Source organism: Sorex fumeus, unplaced genomic scaffold, assembly GCF_029834395.1.
Source record: "Sorex fumeus unplaced genomic scaffold, SorFum_2.1 ptg000195l, whole genome shotgun sequence".
Classification (NCBI taxonomy): Eukaryota; Metazoa; Chordata; class Mammalia; order Eulipotyphla; family Soricidae; genus Sorex; species Sorex fumeus.
The window spans coordinates 310,077-328,129 of NW_026606252.1; the positions used below are offsets into that span (position 1 = coordinate 310,077).

Sequence of the window (18,053 nt, forward strand, 5' to 3'; positions counted from 1 at the left end):
GGGAATTGAACCCGGGTCGGCCGTGTGCAAGGCAAACGCCCTCCCCGCTGTGCTATCGCTCCAGCCCCAGTCTTGTTTATTTATACGCTGCCTTTTTATTCCCACACTGGTTGGACTCATTTCTCATAATCCCGTCAAAATTCGGCATCACCAGCTGGTTATTTGCCTGTTTAATCAAACAGCGTGTAGGACAGGGGCCATGGGGTTCAGAGGCAAAGGATGCTGGGGATCATTCGTGGTACCCAGCGCCCATCTCTGCAGAAACAGGTGTTCGGGCAATACAGGGCATTTGGTGGTTCGAAGAGGTGTTTTGGAGTAACGGTAGTAAGAAACACTTAGAGTCAATCTTGTTATGTGGCTAACGGGTTTCATGTCCAAAGGAGAGTCTCGGTTCTGGGTCTGGAAGGAGAAGATCAAGAATGACAGGTTGGCCTTCCACCTTTTTCCCCCTGGACAGCAAGATGGTGGCCTCCTCAGAGCTTCTTGGAAAGCCAGGTATGAGTCGGCAGTGATGGGGCAACTGAAACCTCATGGGAAGGGGGGCGTTCCCGGCTCACCCTTCACACCCTACTGAGGTCACGAGTTGCCCCCCGAGTGGCTCTCCAGCACGACCATGGCTCCAGAGCCACAGATACCATTCTCGTAGTTATCTGGCTCTTGGCCGAAATACCTCCAAGCTTAATAAGTAAAATATCAGAAATCCAAATTTGTGCGGCCGCTGTTGTGGCCACGCGACTTCATACGGTTCTCATAACTAACCGCAGAAAACAAATTATTTCACGATGCCTTTTCACCAGTTCTGATTGTTGGGTGTAAACTCTAGACAACAATGGTGCATCTTTTGTCGAAATAATAAACATAGTCAAAGGAGAATAGAGTGTTAGGTAGAATTCATCTGCCTCACAGGCATTGGGAGGGGTAGCGGGAGGGGGGGTTATATTTGGGTTCTTGGTGGTGAAAAATAAGTACTGTTGAAGGGAAATGTATTTGATCGTTGCATAACTGAGACTTAAACCTGAAAGCTTTGTAACTTTTCCCACAGTGGTTCAATAAAAAAAATAAATGAATAAAATAAAAAAGAATGGCAGGTTGGGGCTGGAGCAATAGTACAGTGGGGAGGGCGTTTGCCTTGCACGAGGCCGACCCGGTTTGATTCCCAGCATCCCATAGGGTCCCCCGAGCACCGCCAGGAGTAATTCCTGAGTGCATGAGCCAGGAATAACCCCTGTGCAATGCTGGGTCTGACCCAAAAAGCAAAAAGCAAAAACAAAAACAAAAACAAAAAAACAGAATGGCGGGTTATGGAGCTGGAATGGAGGATTTACTAAATCTTGGAACTGAGCCAGGCTTCCCAAATCTTGCTGCCAACTAAGGAGCTCAGGTCTGGCATGACTGGCCTATGGGGGTACCTCTGGGACCCAAATGTTCTGGTCCAAATGAGACTATAGGCCGAGAATCTCTCTCTCTCTCTCTCTCTCTCTCTCTCTCTCTCTCTCTCTCTCTTTTTCTTGCCTTTTGGGTCACACCCGGTGATGCTTAGGGGTTACTCCTGCCTCTGCACTCAGGAATTACACCTGGCGGTGCTCAGGGGACCCTATGGGATGCCGGGGATTGAACCCGGGTTGGCCGCATGCAAGGCAAACGCCCTCCCCGCTGTGCTATGGCTCCGGCCCCCTGAGCATCTCTATTGCGCTGCCTTCTGGTTCTGCCTTCCTGGGCACCTCATGAGCCATTTCCTGTGTGTGCTTGTGGCCTCGTTCTAGGACGACAGTCCTCTCTTCTGCTTATCTTTTTCCTGCAACACTTGTCACCAGCGCCGGGGAACTACCGCGAGGGCAGCTGGCTAGCGAGGCGAGATCTTCCTTCTTTTTTTAGGAGCCTGATTATGACTGCGGCAGAATGTGGACTTTTGTCTGGCAAAAAAAAAAAAAAAAGTCAGAATGACCCAGAGTCTGTACCTCTTTCCTGTCCTACCCCACCCCTCTCTTGAGGAAGTGAATGCAGAGTAACTGGCATGAATTAAGGGAAGAAGAAAAAGAGGGGGTGGAGGAACTCACGTGTGTGTGTGTGTGTGTGTGTGTGTGTGTGTGTAAACTTGGGATAAAAGGTCTGGGAAGGCCTGAGAGACAGCACAGTGGGGAGGACACTTGCCTTGCATGCAGCAGACCCGGGTTCGATCCCCAGCATCCCATAGCGTCCCCTTAGCACCACCAGGAGTGATTCCTGAGTGCATGAGCCAGGAGTCAGCCCTGAGCACTAACTGGGTGTGGCCCCAAGAAGACACTTAGGCGCTGTCATTGTAAGAATGAAAGAGCAGAGTGTACGTCAGGGGCTGGAAAAGTGTTTGTGCTTGCTAAGTGTTAACTATTATTTTATTCTGGAGAGTTCCTCCACCAACTCGGGGCCTGGCTCTCTGTGTCAAACCAGGTCCACCAGGATATCTAAACCGGAAGCATGCCATGAGGGATCTATTCCCCACGGTGACAACTGTCATTGTCACTGACAATGACAATTCCACCTGGATCGCTCTCTGAGGGGTGGGCTATGAGGCCTCTCTTTCTTCCCAGCACTGATTTCCTTTCTCACCCCCTATCATTAATCTCCCAGCTGTTCAGCTCAGGTCCAGGTGGGACCCCTCGCCATCCCAGTCCAGGTCCAGGTGTTGTGACCGGTTTTCCTCGTAGCCCTGGGACAAGCTAATTACATCGCGAGAAATTCAGAAGCAGCAGGAGTTTTGGCCCTGACGCCTCTCATTAAAGTCAACAAGCACTTTATGGAGCGCCTAAAGCATGCTCTATCGGTTCCCTTCCACACATCCCGGCCAGGGTGGTGGTGGGGAACCATCGGGGTCTTGAAACCGAGGCTGATCCATCCGGATGGGTTTTTATTTTTTACAGGAAGACGAACCTGGGGGAGGGGGGGAACAAAAAATAAATCTTATTTTTTTTTCCTTTTGCAAATCAGAAAGCGTCTCGTGTGTCTCTCCGTTGTACTGTTGCTGTCGCATTAATGCTGATCGCAAGCCACCAGCCTCATCCCCACGGCAGCTTCCCAAGCGGGCGCAGCTGGGAGGCCCAACGGGAGCAGATTGAACGGGCCGCGGGGCTGCAGGGGGGGGAGGGGAGGAGCAGCACGCAGCGCCTCCCGGCCTCCCCGGGGGCGTGGCCTCCTAGGGAGGCGTGGTTTCCTAGGGAGGCGTGGTTTCCTGGGAGGACTGGTTTGCTAGGGAGGCGTGGTTTGCTAGGGAGGCGTGGTTTCCTAAAAGGAGAGGTTTCCTGGGGAGGCGTGGTTTCCTAGGGAGGCGTGGTTTTCTAGGGAGGAGCGGTTTCCTGGGGAGGCGTGGTTTCCCAGGGAGGCGTGGTTTCCTTGAAAGGCGTGGTTTCCTAAGGGGGCGTGGCTTCCCAGAGAGACGCGTTCTTCGAAGGGGCGCGGTTTCCTAGGAGGGGGCGTGGCTTTCCCAAGGGGGCGTGGCCGCGGCGCGCCGCACGTCCTTCCCCGCCCCTGGCCCCGCCTCCGCCGTCGGCGCGGCGGAGGCGGTTACCATGGCGATGACGTCGGAGGGCGGGGCGGGGCGGGGCCACGGAGAGGAGGAGGAAGATGGCGGGAGGGCGGCTCTGAGGGGACCTCGGCGGCGGCGGAGGAGGAGAGACGCGCCGCGCCGCGCCGGGGCCCATGTGGGGAGGAGCCGCCGCCGCCGCCGCCGCTGCCGTTGCCGCCGCCGCCGCCGCCTGCGAGAGCCCGAGCGGAGCGAGGCGCCCGCGGCAGCATGAAGTTCGCCGAGCACCTCTCGGCGCACATCACGCCCGAGTGGAGGAAGCAGTACATCCAGTATGAGGTAGCGGCCGCCTGACCTTCCCGCCGCAACGGGCGCCGCGCGCGCCGCTCCCCGCTCCGGGGGCGCCCGGCTCGCCGCCGCCGCCTCAGGGGGCAGCGCGACCTCCTCAGGGGGCGCCCGGCTCGCTTCGTGCTCCTCGGGGGGGCGCGACCACCGCAGGGGGGGCGCCCGGCTGGCCTCCTCCTCCTCAGGGGGGCCGCGACCTCGTCGGGGGGTGTGCGACCACCTCAGGGGGGCGCCCCGGCTGTCTCCTCTTCCTCCTCCTCCTCAGGGGGGGCCGCGACCTCGTCGGGGGGTGTGCGACCACCTCAGGGGGGCGCCCCGGCTGTCTCCTCTTCCTCCTCCTCCTCAGGGGGCCGCCCCGGCTCTCCTGCTCCTCAGGGGGCGCGACCACCTCAGGGGGCGCCCGGCTCGCCTCGTGCTCCTCAGGGAGGGAGGCGCGACCTCGGCAGAGGGGGGTTGCGACCTCCTCAGGGGGGCCGCCCCCGGCTCTCCTGCGCCTCAGGGAGGGAGGCGCGACCACCTGGGGGGGGTGCACCGACCACCACCCCAGGGGGCGCCCCGGCTGTCTTCCTCTTCCTCTTCCTCAGGGGTGGCGCGACCTCCTCAGCCGGGGTGCAGCTTCCTCAGGGGGTCGCCCAGCTCCTTCCTCCTCCTCCTCCTCAGAGGGTGGCGCGACCTCGTCAGGGGGGGGTTGCGACCTCCTCAGGGTGGGGTGCGACCACCTCAGGGGGGGCGTCCCCGGCTGTCCTCCTCTTCCCTCAGGGGGGTGCGACCTCCTCAGGGGGGTCTCCTGTTCCTCGGGGGAGGAGGGGGCGCCCCGATTGTTCCCCCTCCCCCCCCATTCTCCTCAGGGGACCCGCGACCTGCTCCAAACTTGCTCCGTTTCCTTCCCCACCCCCTCCCCCTCTTTCGCTTGTGCCTGAGCCACCTGCTCTCTCGGGGCTGGGGCTCGGGGGTCAGCTTGGAGCCCCCCACTCGCACCCCCAACGCTGTAGTGACGCGCCTGCGTTTTAATTAATTAATTTAATTTTGGGGGGAGTGTCAGAGCGGGAAGTCCCCAAAAGTCATCCCCTCTTGGGCCCCCGCCTGGCTGCCTTTGGGCACGGACCTGGAAGGGGTTTTTGGGGGTGTTTTTGGTTTTTTAGGGGTGTGTGTGTGATAGAGAAGCCCGAAGAGGGCCCCTGGAGGGAGAGCATCGTTGTGGTGGTCTCTGCCCGGGTGGGCACCCCCCCCCCCCCAGAGCAGAGTACTTGGGTCCCCTGGACTTTGCAGACAAGACCTGTGGGTGATGATGGAGATCAGGGCCCCCGACTCGGCCCCTCCGGCCCCCCATCCCCCACGCTGGAGGTTTTGTGAGCACGATTAAGGGGGTCCTGCGTTCCCCAGACCCCCCACCCCCACTGAGCAAGGCCAGGAAAGATAAGGGGGGGGGGGTTGCAGACCCAGGAGGTGGGCCTCGACCTGCTTCCCTGCCTCCCTGCCTCCCTACCTGCAGGGCTGGGAGCTCCGGGCTCAGTACCCTCCCGGGACCTCAGGGAAAAGAAAACACTTTTCTTTCTTTCTTTCTTTTTTTTTTTTTTTTTTTTTTTTAAATCTCTAACCTCCAGGAATTTCTCCAGTGACGGGAACAAAGCGTCAGAAATCAGTATGGCAGTAGAACCCAGGCTGGAGTTTGGGAGTGGGGTCCTGCTCAGCTGCCTGGGATTTGTTTAAGTGATTGGGGGTGGGGCGGGGTTGGGGGTCCTGTGCCAAGTTAGTTTCTCCCAGCCCAGGGGGGATCTGGTTGCTGCCAGGCTTGGGGTCTCCCCCAAAGGCGGGTGAGTGGAACCGACCCCAGGGGGTCTGGTCCATGCACCTCCCAGCTGCAGTGGATGCAAAGCGTTGCTGGAGGTGACAGGCCTGGGATTGCCCGTGCTCCCTTGTCACTTAATTTTCTGATGGCACCCTGTGGCCACCTTTGTTTAGGATGCAAACTCAGAGGCTAGCGAGAGCTCTCCTGCCTTGCCTTGCCTTGCTGTCCAGTTGTTTGTGATTTATTGCCTTCAATAGCATCGGGTCCTTTTCTTTCTTTCTTTTTTTTTTTAAGCCTTTGGCCCGGGTCCAGAGGATGCTTTGCCCGGAGAGACGGTTCCATGGAGTCCGGGGCGTGCATCTCTCTCCCTGAGTGATTTTCAGCACCACTGCCAGTTCTCGCTAGGACAGGCCCTGGGACCGGCGCGCCCCAGCTGCAGCTCATGGGCTGGGGTCGAGGTGGGGCTGGGTCCCCTTGCTTGTGTGTTGGTGGGGTGCGGAATGACCCTGTTGGAAAGGAAAAACAGCCAGTTGCTTTGGAGAATGCAGTGACCGCTGGGTTTGTCGCCTCGGCTTGGTGGCCAGAGCCAGCCCCTTGGGAGATGCTGCAAAGTCCCCTTTCCTCCGCCTTAGCCCTGGGCTCTTGCTTTGTGTTGTCCCTTTGGTCAACAGAGAGAGCGACAGAGACAGGACTTCCGAGCACATTTTGCCACCGCTTGCTCCTTTCCGGGCCAGCGAGACATGAAGTCTGGAAAAAAATCCACTTATTGTGAATCATTGAAATTGGATTTGCAAAGTCCCCACTTTGTGACTCTGGTCCCCGAGAAGCTCATTGTTTGGGAGGCAAAATTCAATAAGGGGCACTTGAGTGAATTGATGCCTTTAAAGTTGTTTTTTTTTTTTTTAAATGTAGGGCTGGGGTCTGTGTGTTGTATGTTGTTGAGAGCCATTGCTGTTCCTTAAAAAAATATATATAAATAAGAGGTGTAAAATAGAGTGGCTTTTAGAACAAAACAGAAACTTTGGTGGGAAAAGTGAAAATTACAAAAGATGTTAACCGTTACTAGAGCAGAACAACCTCCTGTAGGGAGAACAGATTTAAATTTGTTTTTCGGCCTCTGGTGGTGACACTTTTTGTGTGTGTTGTCGCCTTTGATCTCTAGCCTAAGGTGCTGTGAGCCACTAGGAACTGTTCGGCTGCTTTTGTTTTTGCATTATTTTGCTATCTTCAAATTTTCCCTGACATAAACAGAATATTAGACAGAAGCCGAACGTTCGGTTTTACATCTGTAATTACATGGATGATTATGTATACCTGGTCACCCAGTAAGTGGTAGTTCTTGTGGAAGAATCAGTCAGACCCCCTCGGAAAATGTTTTTCCCTTTCCTGAGCTCTTTCCTCTTGCATAAAAGAACATGGGGCTAGAACTTTCCAAGGTCTATTCTAGCTTATGGTTCCTTTTTTTGTTTGTTTGTTTGTTTCAAATTTTTACTTTTAATGTTTTTTCTTTTTTTGTTCATTGGATTCAAGTCACTAAAGATAATGACCTGTCAGCCTCCTGTAAATTATTAGTTTCTAATTTAAAAGTAAATGTTGTGGAGTTCCCAGTTCCATGGTCTTCATAGGCCCAATAATAAAACAAAGGCTGAGAGAGCAACAGGGGGAGACCATATAAGGCAAAGCGCTTTGATCCATTTGTGAATCTTTTTTTTTTTTTTCAGAGAATAAGCACAATTGAACAGAGACATGCCTGCTTCCAGTAACATTTGAACAGAATTTTTTGGCATGTGAAAGAGAACATCAGTAGACCTTTAAAAGAACCCTTAAAAAAAATTAAAACCCGTGCTTATAGATTTTGGAGCTCTGTAGTTAATTAATCAGCTCAAACTCAGACCAGTTTCCACCCAAATAGACTAGTATGACCTTGTTAATATTTGACAGAATATTAGCGAAAGCAGCAAATATATTTGGCGCTTTGGGTTGCCGACTGGTGTTTTCTTCCCTCGGATCCTGGGCTGCTTTTTTCCCAGGAACGAGGGAATTTTTCTCCCTCCCCTCCCCCCACCAGTGTCTGCTGTAGTTTTATAAGATTCTAAAATAATGAGGTGTCTGCATTTCCAGATCTTCAAGCTTAAAGAGAATTAGAAATGATTCACCACAGTGTGTTTTCAGACTGGGAAACTCAGGTCCAGAGAAGGGGACGGACGTGGAGAGGGCTGGGTACAGATGTGTTAGCATTGGGATTTGGGGGCACCCTAGCCACAAGGATCCACTGTAGACGCCCCCCACGACCACCCTGATCTCTGGCTTTCGGGGCTTCATCTGTAGTTAGGGACACAGGACTTAGCCATTTGTCTTCTCTGGAGCCATCCAGCTCTGAAGTTGTGTTTGTTCTTGTGACTCAATTGTGTTTGCTCTACGGAAAAGACAATAATGTAAAAGGACTGTTGCAAATCTCACCCTTTCAAGTGAATGGTTTCGTTCCAGAAAAATTGGACGAAAATGGGAAGCTGGTCCAATGAAACCCTTTTTTATTTAACTTTAAAAAAAAAAAAAAGATGATCACACGAGTTGACTTAAGAACGGAGAAATTTGGAATGAACCACACTGACCCTTTTTTTTTTTTTCACTGCCTGCTAGAACATTGTGAGTTTCATTTATGGCTCTGTCCCAGGGGAAGGCTTGTGTTGTAGGCATCAATTTCCCCAAGGTATTATGTTGATTAGTTCTGGTTAACTTGCCTTGCTGGACATTGTTTGATATTTCCAGCTTGACCACCCGATGGGGCACAGGCCTCTAAAGCCACACGTTGTTTGTCGTCTTTTAGTTACTTCGACAAATGGAAGTGCAGTCCAGTAAATCCAGAGAATACTCGTCAGTGACTGTGTCAGTGACACGTGGGGCCTGCACTGGCCTTTGTTGAAACGAGTCGAAAGAATGTTGTATAAGTCAGGAAGCCGCGGCCGCTCTTGATGAGTTTTGCATAATAAAATGTCTGAGGGTCAGTATCTTGGAAAGATTACACTTGTCCATCCACCTCTAAAGGTTGGTTTTGGACCAGCTTTTGGGTGAAGGCCCAGATCACAGGAACCTAAGAATCAGATTTGACCTGGTCTGACCACGGAAAGTGAATCCTAGCTTCAGATTCTGTCCCAGTCGGGAAGGCACTTGGGAGACAGCCGTGGGTTTCGGGTATCTTGGAGGTGGAACTCGGCAGGAGCTCAGATTCCCAGGGAGTCCCAGCAGATGAGTATTTGAGTATTAGAATTGGCAATTGTCAGCGTTCCCTCCGAGCAGGACTAGGGAAGAAAATGTCTTTACTCATGTTTAATGAGTGGGTCGTTGTGGCGATGGTGCTGAGGAAGGAAGAAGGGAGGATGGCTCACGGTGTTCTCGCTTGAGTGCTGGGTCCCAGTGCACAGTTCAGTGAATTGTTGGATGTTGTGGAGTTTGGGCGATTCCTTTTGAAATAGACAAGGCTTAAAGGACCTGGAAAGAAACCATAGCAGTCCTGCCAGGAAATAGCAGAGCTGACAGTTGCACTTCTGAAAGCTTTTTGTCACCAAATTGCTGATGAAACAGTGACTCTTTAATAGGTCTGGTCTGTTTACCTCCCCCAAATTCAGAATAATTAAGTTAGCGATTTGAAACAAGGCTTTGCAGCCACCGTAACCCATGATGGGTCTCACTCTAACTGTATGTCCTACATGAACAATACTCTGTCTTGGTGAGTTTTTTCAGTGTATTGCCATTATGCAGATTTCACAATCAGTCAGTGACTTTTGAATTTGTATTGTAGCTGTTATACAAATTTCACGCTTGATTCTGAAGTTTGAACTAGACTTGGAAATGTCTGTATCACAAGTGGTTTTTTTTTTTCTTCCTTAAAGCAGCTTTTTAGGGTAGACTCGCATCATGCTGTTGGTAGGAATGTACATTGATGCAGCGCAAAAATCAGGGATGCAAATTGCATGTGATCTGCCCAGCCCACTTCTAGGTGTTGATCCAAAAACCATGGAAACACTAATTCATAGAGACAGGTGTACTCCCATGTTTTTCTCAGTATTATTCACAGTGTCCAAGAGCTGGGAACGCCCCAGGGACAGATGTATGAATAAAGAAGCTGTGTCCTGTGTACACACGCTTATAGCACATATGTATTCTGCATTGTATGTGCATTGATCTTTGCATGCAGTAGAATGTTGCTCGGCGATCCCAGAGAATAGCTGAAGACAGAAATGATGTCATACTTCAAATGAGTACACCTAGAGGTATTGTGTGGCGTGAAATATGTCAAGGAGGCCAATACTGTATGATTTCACTTGTGTGGAAGGTAAAATTAATGAGCACGCAAAGCAAAAGAAGAACTTGTAGATTAAAAGAAATTATCAGAAGGGGAGGGGCAAAGGCAGTGGGTAAATCAGGCGAAGGGGATCTGTCGGTGGTGATGGAATAAAACCAGGCTTTTGGTGGTGAACAGAATGTGTTTGCAGATGGTGATTTTGAGTGCTGTACATCTGAAATAAGCCAGTGGTCCTTCAATAAAAATACCACTCTTGTTTTCCAAAACTATTGTTATTCATTTCTTTTTTAAAAATTGTTATTAATTTCTCTGTTTAAACTCTTTTTGGTTTTGGGGCCACACCTGGCAGCGCTCTGGGCTAACTCTTGGGTCTGCACTCAGGGATCACTCGTGGCAATGCTCCAGGGACAGTATGGGGTTCTGGGGATCAAATCCGGGTCAGCCAAGGACAGGGCAAGCGCCCACTCTCCAGGCCAGATTGAACATATTTTATATCATAAATGAAAGCTAAAAGTAAATCGATCCGCCTCTTTTCAAGTTTTATGACGCATGCTATTAGAGATCTTGTTTGTGTTGTGTGTGCATCGTAAACTTAAAAATTTTTTGGCAGCGAGGGCAGACCTGGCTGTGCTCACTTGTCGGTTCTCAGGGATCACCTCTGGCCATATTCAGGGGATCGTACGAAGTGCTGGGGATTGGAGCCCTGTCGGCGTCATGAAGGCAAGAGCCTTATCTCTCTAGGCCACTGAAAAAAGATTTTGATGGGCATTAACAATATTACAAATCACAGTACCTCAACCCCGCCCCAGTTTCTTTTTTTGGGGTGGGGGTGGGGGAGGGAATTAGGGACGTCCCCGAGAGCGTTAGAGAGACTTCAGGTGCCGTAAGACTTACCCAAAGCTCTGCGCTTTGCTTGCTCTTGGACTGGCCTTTGGGGTTGAGCATGTCGGAATTCCCAAGGGTTCCTGCCCACCTGTATTTATAGTTTCAGATCTGCCCCGTCCTGTTTGCCTAGTGAGTGCTAAAAGAAGCCACCTAGACAAAGATCACGAGCAAAGGCCTTTGGAAAGAATTTCCATTCATTCAACAAATAATCATAGGGGTTCCACTGTTTGCCAGAGCCCGATTTGTCCTTGGTTGCCTGCTCTTTCATTACCTAAAGAATGAAAAGACAAAAGCCGGGCTCGTTAGGGTGAAACATTATGTAACAGGGCAATTATACCGCAATAATTAAAAAGTCATTTCTTTTGTCAGGGTGGGGGGGTGTGTGGGCTTCGTGGTAGGGCTCGCTTTGTGTCTGTGGGACCCTGTGTTTGATCCTGGCACGGCAAAAACAAGCAAAAACAGCCCCTTCCCTCTCCCCAGGAACTTTGGGCCGAATAGCCAAAAAAGAATGACAAAACCGGTCATTTTAATTGTGAGGATGGGCACCTTAAACTGGGGATTTTGTTTCTTGCTGAGCTACATGTGGTATTTTGTGGAAGCCAGGTGACAGAAACTCAAAGAGGATGATGGCCCCTAGGCTTTTGTTCAGACAGATTATCTGGCCTGGGTATAGGTGCTCTAAAGCATTCATCTGACTTGCACTTACCTCAGGCAGTGACTCCACATTAAGTGTCTGGCAGGTACCAGGGATTGTTCTAGACTCCTAGGGAGCTAGTAGGAAACAAATGAAACCATCTTTCCTATAACGTAATAGAAATGATGTTCTTATGGCCAATACGTACAAAGAAGCTAAGTGCTGGGGACGGAACCAGGGTCTATCCCTCCAGCACTCTCTGGGGGTTGGGGGGGGGGGAGAGGGAGAGGGGGGGAGAGAGAGAGAGAGAGAGAGAGAGAACAAGAGAGAGAGCGAGAGTGCACATGCACGCTTATTGTATATTTGGTTTTGCTTTTTGATCCACTTTGGGTTTTCAGGTTTTTTTCTTTCTTTTCTTTTTGGGTCACACCCGGCGATGTTCAGGGCTGACTCCTGGCTCTGCACTCAGGAATCACTCCTGGCAGTGCTTGGGGGACCCTATGGGATGCCAGGGATTAAACCTGAGTCGACTACTTGTGAGGCAACCCCCCTCCCCACTGTACTATTACTATGACCCTTTGTTTTCAGGGTTTTTTTTTTAATGTGGTAGGAAGATTGTGAATTGAGGAGGCTTTCCTTCTGTTTTGGGGGTCTCATCTCCCCAGCTGTGCTTTGGGGAACAAGTCCTGGGATTGAACGGGGGCCTGGCGTATGCAGGCATGTGCCCCGGCCCTTTGAGGCATGTCTTTGGCCCAGACTTTTTTTTTTTAACATCAAATACTTTAAAACATAGTTTGGTTATAGGAAGAAATTTGTGACATTTCTTTCCGTAACCAACTAGGTGTGGTATTTATAGGGACTGATCAGAAAGCCCTTTAAAAATAGCTTACAATGGGTTGGGAGCGATAGTACAGTGGGGAGGGTGTTTGCCTTGCATGCAGCCAACCCGGGTTCGATCCCCGGCATCCCATAGGGTCCCCCGAGTACCGCCAGGAGTGATTCCTGAGCGCAGAGCTGGGAGTGACCCCTGAGCATCGCTGACTGTGACTCAAAAAGGAAAAAGAAAAATCGCTTACAATAGGTCAGAGGACAATTTAATGACCTTGCTGTAGTCACAACATGCCATTTTCATGTACTCTGTGCCAGGTACGAAGCATTGACTAAGAAGATCCAGTCATCCCTCTCCCTGATTCTGAGCAGAAAGGCCTTAGGAGGTAATAGCCCTTAGATTCACAGTCTAAATAGTCATAGAAAATTAGAGATAGTGCAGTGGGAGGGTGTTTGGCTTGCACACAGCTGGCCTGGCTTAGATATGATCGGCACCCCATATGATCCCCCAACCCTGCAAGCCTGCAAGGAGTGATCCCTGAGCACGGCTGGGTTTAGCCCAAACACCCCCTCAAAAAATATTAGCGATCAGATTTTTTGTTTGTTTGTTTGTTTGTTTTGGAAGATTGGGGCCCAAAATATTATCTACAAGGCAGGAAGTTTTAGGTTAGGATGTTAGTCTCTGGTGTATTAGAAATTAAAATTGGTCAGACTGGGGTTGGTGGGAGGGAGATTGGGGACTTTGGTGGAGGGAAGTGGCCACTGGTAAAGAGATGGGTGTTCTAGAACCCAAAAGGAGAGAGAGAGAACAGAAGGGAATGCCCTGCCACAGAGGCAGGGTGGGATAGGGGGACGGGGGGGTGGGAGGGATGCTGGGACCCGTGGTGGTGGAGGATGGGCGCTGGTGGAGGGATGGGTACTCGATCATTGTATAACTGAAACCCAAGCACAAAAATTTGTAAGTCTATAACTGGACCTCATGGTGTTTCACTAATAAAAAAAAAAAAGAAATGGGTGTTCAACATCGTACTCCTGAAACTCAGTCATGAATAACTTTCTAACTTGGTAATTCATAGTGATTAAAAACAACTTAATTAAAGAAATGAAAATTGAGAAGTGTTTAAAATATAGAAGTCACAGGGGTTCAGTTTGCCTCTGCTGGAGGATGTTGGGTGTGGCGTGGGGCACATCCCTTTGAAGAGGTGTCCCTCTGTGTTTCCAAAACGTGGCGTTGGTGAGCATCACTGCTCCCTGACAGGATTGTTTTCCGCACACCTTCACCGGGAAGGGACAGGCCCACCATGAGTGTCTGGCAGCACCTCGCTGTGGATCCTCTGGAGAGTAACTCAAGGGGTCAGGCCTATGCCTCGCGTGAGGTCAAGCCCCACCGAATGGGTCACTCTCACCACCACTGGGCATGGCCCTGGGGGTCGTCAAGCAGAACTAACCTGCATCCCTGCCCAGCATGGCCAGAAGTGGCCACAGCCCCCAGCACTGCTGGGTGATAGAAATAGCAGGACTCTTATAGGCATGCTTACATAGATACAAAAAATGAGTGAAAAGAATCATTTGAACTTGTAAGTTTGACCTCTGAAGTTAGATGTTGCATTATTTATTTATTTATTTATTTGCTTTTTGGGTTACACCTGTCTGTGCTCAGGGCTGACTCCTGGTTCTACACTCAGGAATCACTCCTGCCGGTGCTCGGGGGACTCTGTGGGATGCCGGGGATGGAACCTGTTCAGCCGTGTGCAAGGCAAACGCCCTACCTGCCGTACTATCGCTTTGGCTCACTTTATTTATTTTGGTTTTGGGGCCACCCACCTGGCAGTGCTTGGGGCTTACTCTTGGCTCTGCGCTCAGGAATCACTCTTGGTGTGCCCCGGGGACCAAATGGGATGTCAGCGAACCATGGTCTGCTGCTTGCAAGGCAAGCGCCCTCCCCGCTGTGCTGTCACTCCGGCCCCAGTTTTTTTTTTTTTCCTTTTTGGGTCACACCTGGCAATGCTCAGAGGTTACTCCTGGTTCTGCACTCAGGAATTACTCCTGACGGTGCTTGGGGTCCAGATGGAATGCCGGGGATCAAACCCAGGTCGGCTGCGTGCAAGGTAAACTCCTACCCGCTGTGCTATCGCTCAGGCCCAGTTTGTTGTGGCTTTAGAGAACCGGTTTCCTTTCAGAAAGTTGGGAGAGAGCCTGAGAAGGAAGGGCTTGCTTTAAGATGATGGCTGGAAGGTTCATGTGGGGTAAAAGGCACTTGTCTTTCCCACAGTCAACCTGGGGTTGCTTCCCTGCACTGCGTAGGGCCCCCGAGCACAGCAGGAGTGATTCCTGAGCACAGAGCTGGGAGTGGTCCCCTCGCACAGCTGGATGTGGCCAGAGTAGCTTGTAAGAGAGACGCAGGGACTTCCAGGGTGAAGATTCTGTGGTGTCTCAGCCCCAGAGCAAAGAAGCGGCTGGGGAAAAGACACTTGTTTGCCCCGGGACCCTCCACTTCCCTGGCTCTAAGTCGCATTGAGCCAGTGACATGACAGTGGAATGTCGTCAACCTGTCATGAAGGAGAAAGGAATAAATGTTTTTTGGGCAAGCGAGCAGCCAGCTGTCAGCTGCCTGAGGTTATCTCCTTTAATCTCACAACAGTGTTTCAAGGAGATGATTTATTATTTCCATTTTATTGGTGCGGCTGAGTGAGATGAATGAATTTGTTTCATGGCTCCACATCTGATTAATAGTAGAACCAGAATTTCAATCCCCATTTGGTTGTACTTTGGAGCGCTTGCTTTTTTTAAACATTGTTTTGGCTCTTTGGGTTACATCTGGTGATGCTCAGGGCTGACTCCCGCCTCTGCTCTCAGGAATCACTCCTGGCGGTGCTTGGGGGGCCCTAGGGGATGCCGGGTGTCGAACCTGGGATGATGTGTGCAGGCAAACACCCTCCCCACCGTGCTGTCACTTAGGCCCTGCTCTAGGTTTTTCAAATTTATTGATTTTTAATCTTTTTTTTCCTTTTTTTTGCTTTTTTGGTCACATTTGGCGATGCGCAGGTGTTACTCCTGGCTCTGCACTCAGGAATCACTCCTGGCGGTGCTCGGGGGAACCTATGGGATGCTGGGAATCGAACCCGGGTAGGCCCCGTGCAAGGCAAATGCCCTCCCCGCTCTACTATCACTCCAGCCCCTTTTGCTGTTTTTTTTTTTAAACAACAAACAAACACAAAACATTGTGTGAAACAAAATTGGGGTGACACTTAAGCCGTGCTCAGGTTTTACACATCGCTCTGTGCTCAGGAATCACTCCTGGTGGGGCTAGGTGAACCCTGTGTGGTGCTGGGGATCGAACCCATGCTGACTATGTGCGAGGCAAGTACCTTCCCTGCGGTACTAGCTCACTGGAGATTGTAAATGCCTGCGGTGATGGCGGCAGTGACAGTAGCCGCAGCTGTTCTTTTCTGAGCGCCTCAGTGTGTCAGACACTTGGGGAATGTTTGTTCTCGATGGCAAGTTGTTTAGGTGGTTCCTTGTTCATCGGTTGGGGACACTGAGTTTTCGAATCATTAACTATCAATACTGTGAGTAACACGGATAAGACTGTGAGATTAAATTAGATAGAATTTTTTTTGTTGGGGGGCAGCTTTTTTTGGGTCACACCTGGTGATGATCAGGGGTTACTCCTGCTCTGCACTCAGGAATTACTCCTGGCGGTGCTCGGGGGTCCCTATGGGATACCAGGGATCAAACCCAGGTCAGCTGTGTGCAAGGCAAATGCCCTCCCCATTATACTATTGCTCTGGCCTCTAATAAGTAGAATCTTAATTCCTGCATTTTGAGTTTGATTTATAAAAAAATAAGTGAATCCACATGTCCATAGCTACACACACGCGCACACACACACACACACACACACACTTAACCTCCTTTTACACAGGCCTGATCTGACTTGTTCTGGACTTGGCTGGACTTTCCTGTTTCCCTTGCTGGACCAGGGTTGGAACCCAGGGCGTCACACATGCGAGGGCAATGCTCTGCCGCTCAGACTGCTGGCACAACGTCCCCACGCTCGGGATGATTTTTCACCCCAGGTCTCTTTCTGCGTGATCTCAAGGCGGTGCTTTTACCCCGTCCGTGTGTGTTTCTGTCGGAACTCGCAGTGTATTTGTTACTGGACTAGACTTGAGCAGGTAGCTGGCACGTTGAGGGCTGGATGACAGAGGCCACGAGACAGAGAACCAGACACAGTCTTTGTCCACTGGGTTTCCTCCAATCCGAAGGGAGGGATGAGGAGCGTAAAGGGAGATGGCGCTGGCCACGCTTGCTCGGGGGTGGTGTTTGGCTTCTGGACAACAGGTGTGCTGGGGACCAGTGAGGCCCTTCAGACACTGCTTAGTCCAGTGTCCTTCTCCTCTTCATCTTGAAACTGAAGTGGGAAGTAAGAGTATATTCAAGGTCATATGGAAGCTCCATTCCTAGGGTTTTGTTTTTGTTTGGGGGCCACACCCCAAACAAAACGCTCAGGGATTTACTCCTGGCGGGCCTTGGGGCAACATATGGAGTGCCAGGAATCAACCCAGTTCGGTTGCATGCAAGGCCGACACCTTACCTGCTGTACTGTCTCTCCTGCCCCCATTCCTGGTATTTCGAGCAATGTCCATAATGTTTTCCGAAATGATAACAGCTGGTCATTCTTTTTTTTTTTTTTTTTTTTGCGTTTTGGGTCACACCCAGCGATGCTCAGGGGTTATTCCTGGCTCTGCACTCAGGAATTACTCCTGGTGGTGCTTGGGGGACCATATGGGATGCTGGGGATCGAACCCAGGTTGGCCGCGTGCAAGGCAAACGCCCTACCCACTGTGCTATCGCTCCGGCCCCAGCTGGTCATTCTTCACCGAGAATGAAAACCACCAGCAGTGAATGAGGGTCCCTTTTAGCCCCGTGTCTATGCCCATAGTGGTTGTTCTGTGTGTGTGTGTCTGTGTGTATGTGTCCACGCATACCACACCTGCCAATACTCAAGGGTTACTCCTGGTGATGCTTGAGGGGGTTTCTGGGGTGCTGGGGATCGAACCTGGGTCAGGTTCATGCAAAGCAAGCACCTTCCCGACTGTACTATTGCTCCAGCCCAGTTCTTGTTCTTTCTGGTGTGAGGTGATAACGTAGTGTTGCAGTGTTGCTTTGATTTGCATCTCCCTGATGATGAGTGATGAAGAACACTTTTTTTTTTGCTTTTTGGGTCACACCCGGGAATGCTTAGGGATTACTTCTGGCACTGCACTCAGGAATTACTCCTGGCCGTATCGGGGGATCCAATGGGATGCTGGGAATTCAACCCGGGTCGGCCGTGTGCAAGGCAAACACCCTACCCGCTGTACTATCGCTCTGGCCCCAAAGAACACTTTTTTTTTTTTGCTTTTTGGGTCACACCCGGCAATGCTCAGGGGTTACTCCTGGCTCTGCACTCAGGAGCTACTCCTGGCGGTGCTCAGGGGACCCTATGGAATGCTGGGAATCGAACCCGGGTCGGCCGCGTGCAAAGCAAACGCCCTACCCACTGTGCTGTCACTCCAGCCCCATCCCAAAGAACACTTTTTAATGTGCCTTTTTTTAAAATTATTTTATTTTATTTAATTAATTTATTTTTAAAAAATTTTTATAAGTGAGACACCATGAGGTACAGTTGTAGACTTACAAATTTTTGTGCTTGGGTTTCAGTTGTACAATGATCAATTACCCATCCCTCCACCAGTGCCCTTTTCCCACCACCATGGATCCCAGTATC

General features: G+C 50.9%; 1 protein-coding gene across 1 annotated transcript in view; it reads left to right on the top strand.

The window, feature by feature from the left end:
* Positions 1 to 3,573: 3,573 nt before the first annotated feature.
* Positions 3,574 to 18,053, top strand: part of XPR1 (xenotropic and polytropic retrovirus receptor 1) — a 154,244-nt gene continuing 139,764 nt past the window's right edge. The window contains exon 1 of the mRNA XM_056108148.1: positions 3,574 to 3,835. Within this exon, the coding sequence (XP_055964123.1) occupies positions 3,767 to 3,835 (69 nt within the window). The 5' untranslated portion in view covers positions 3,574 to 3,766. The remainder of the gene's footprint in view (positions 3,836 to 18,053) is intronic.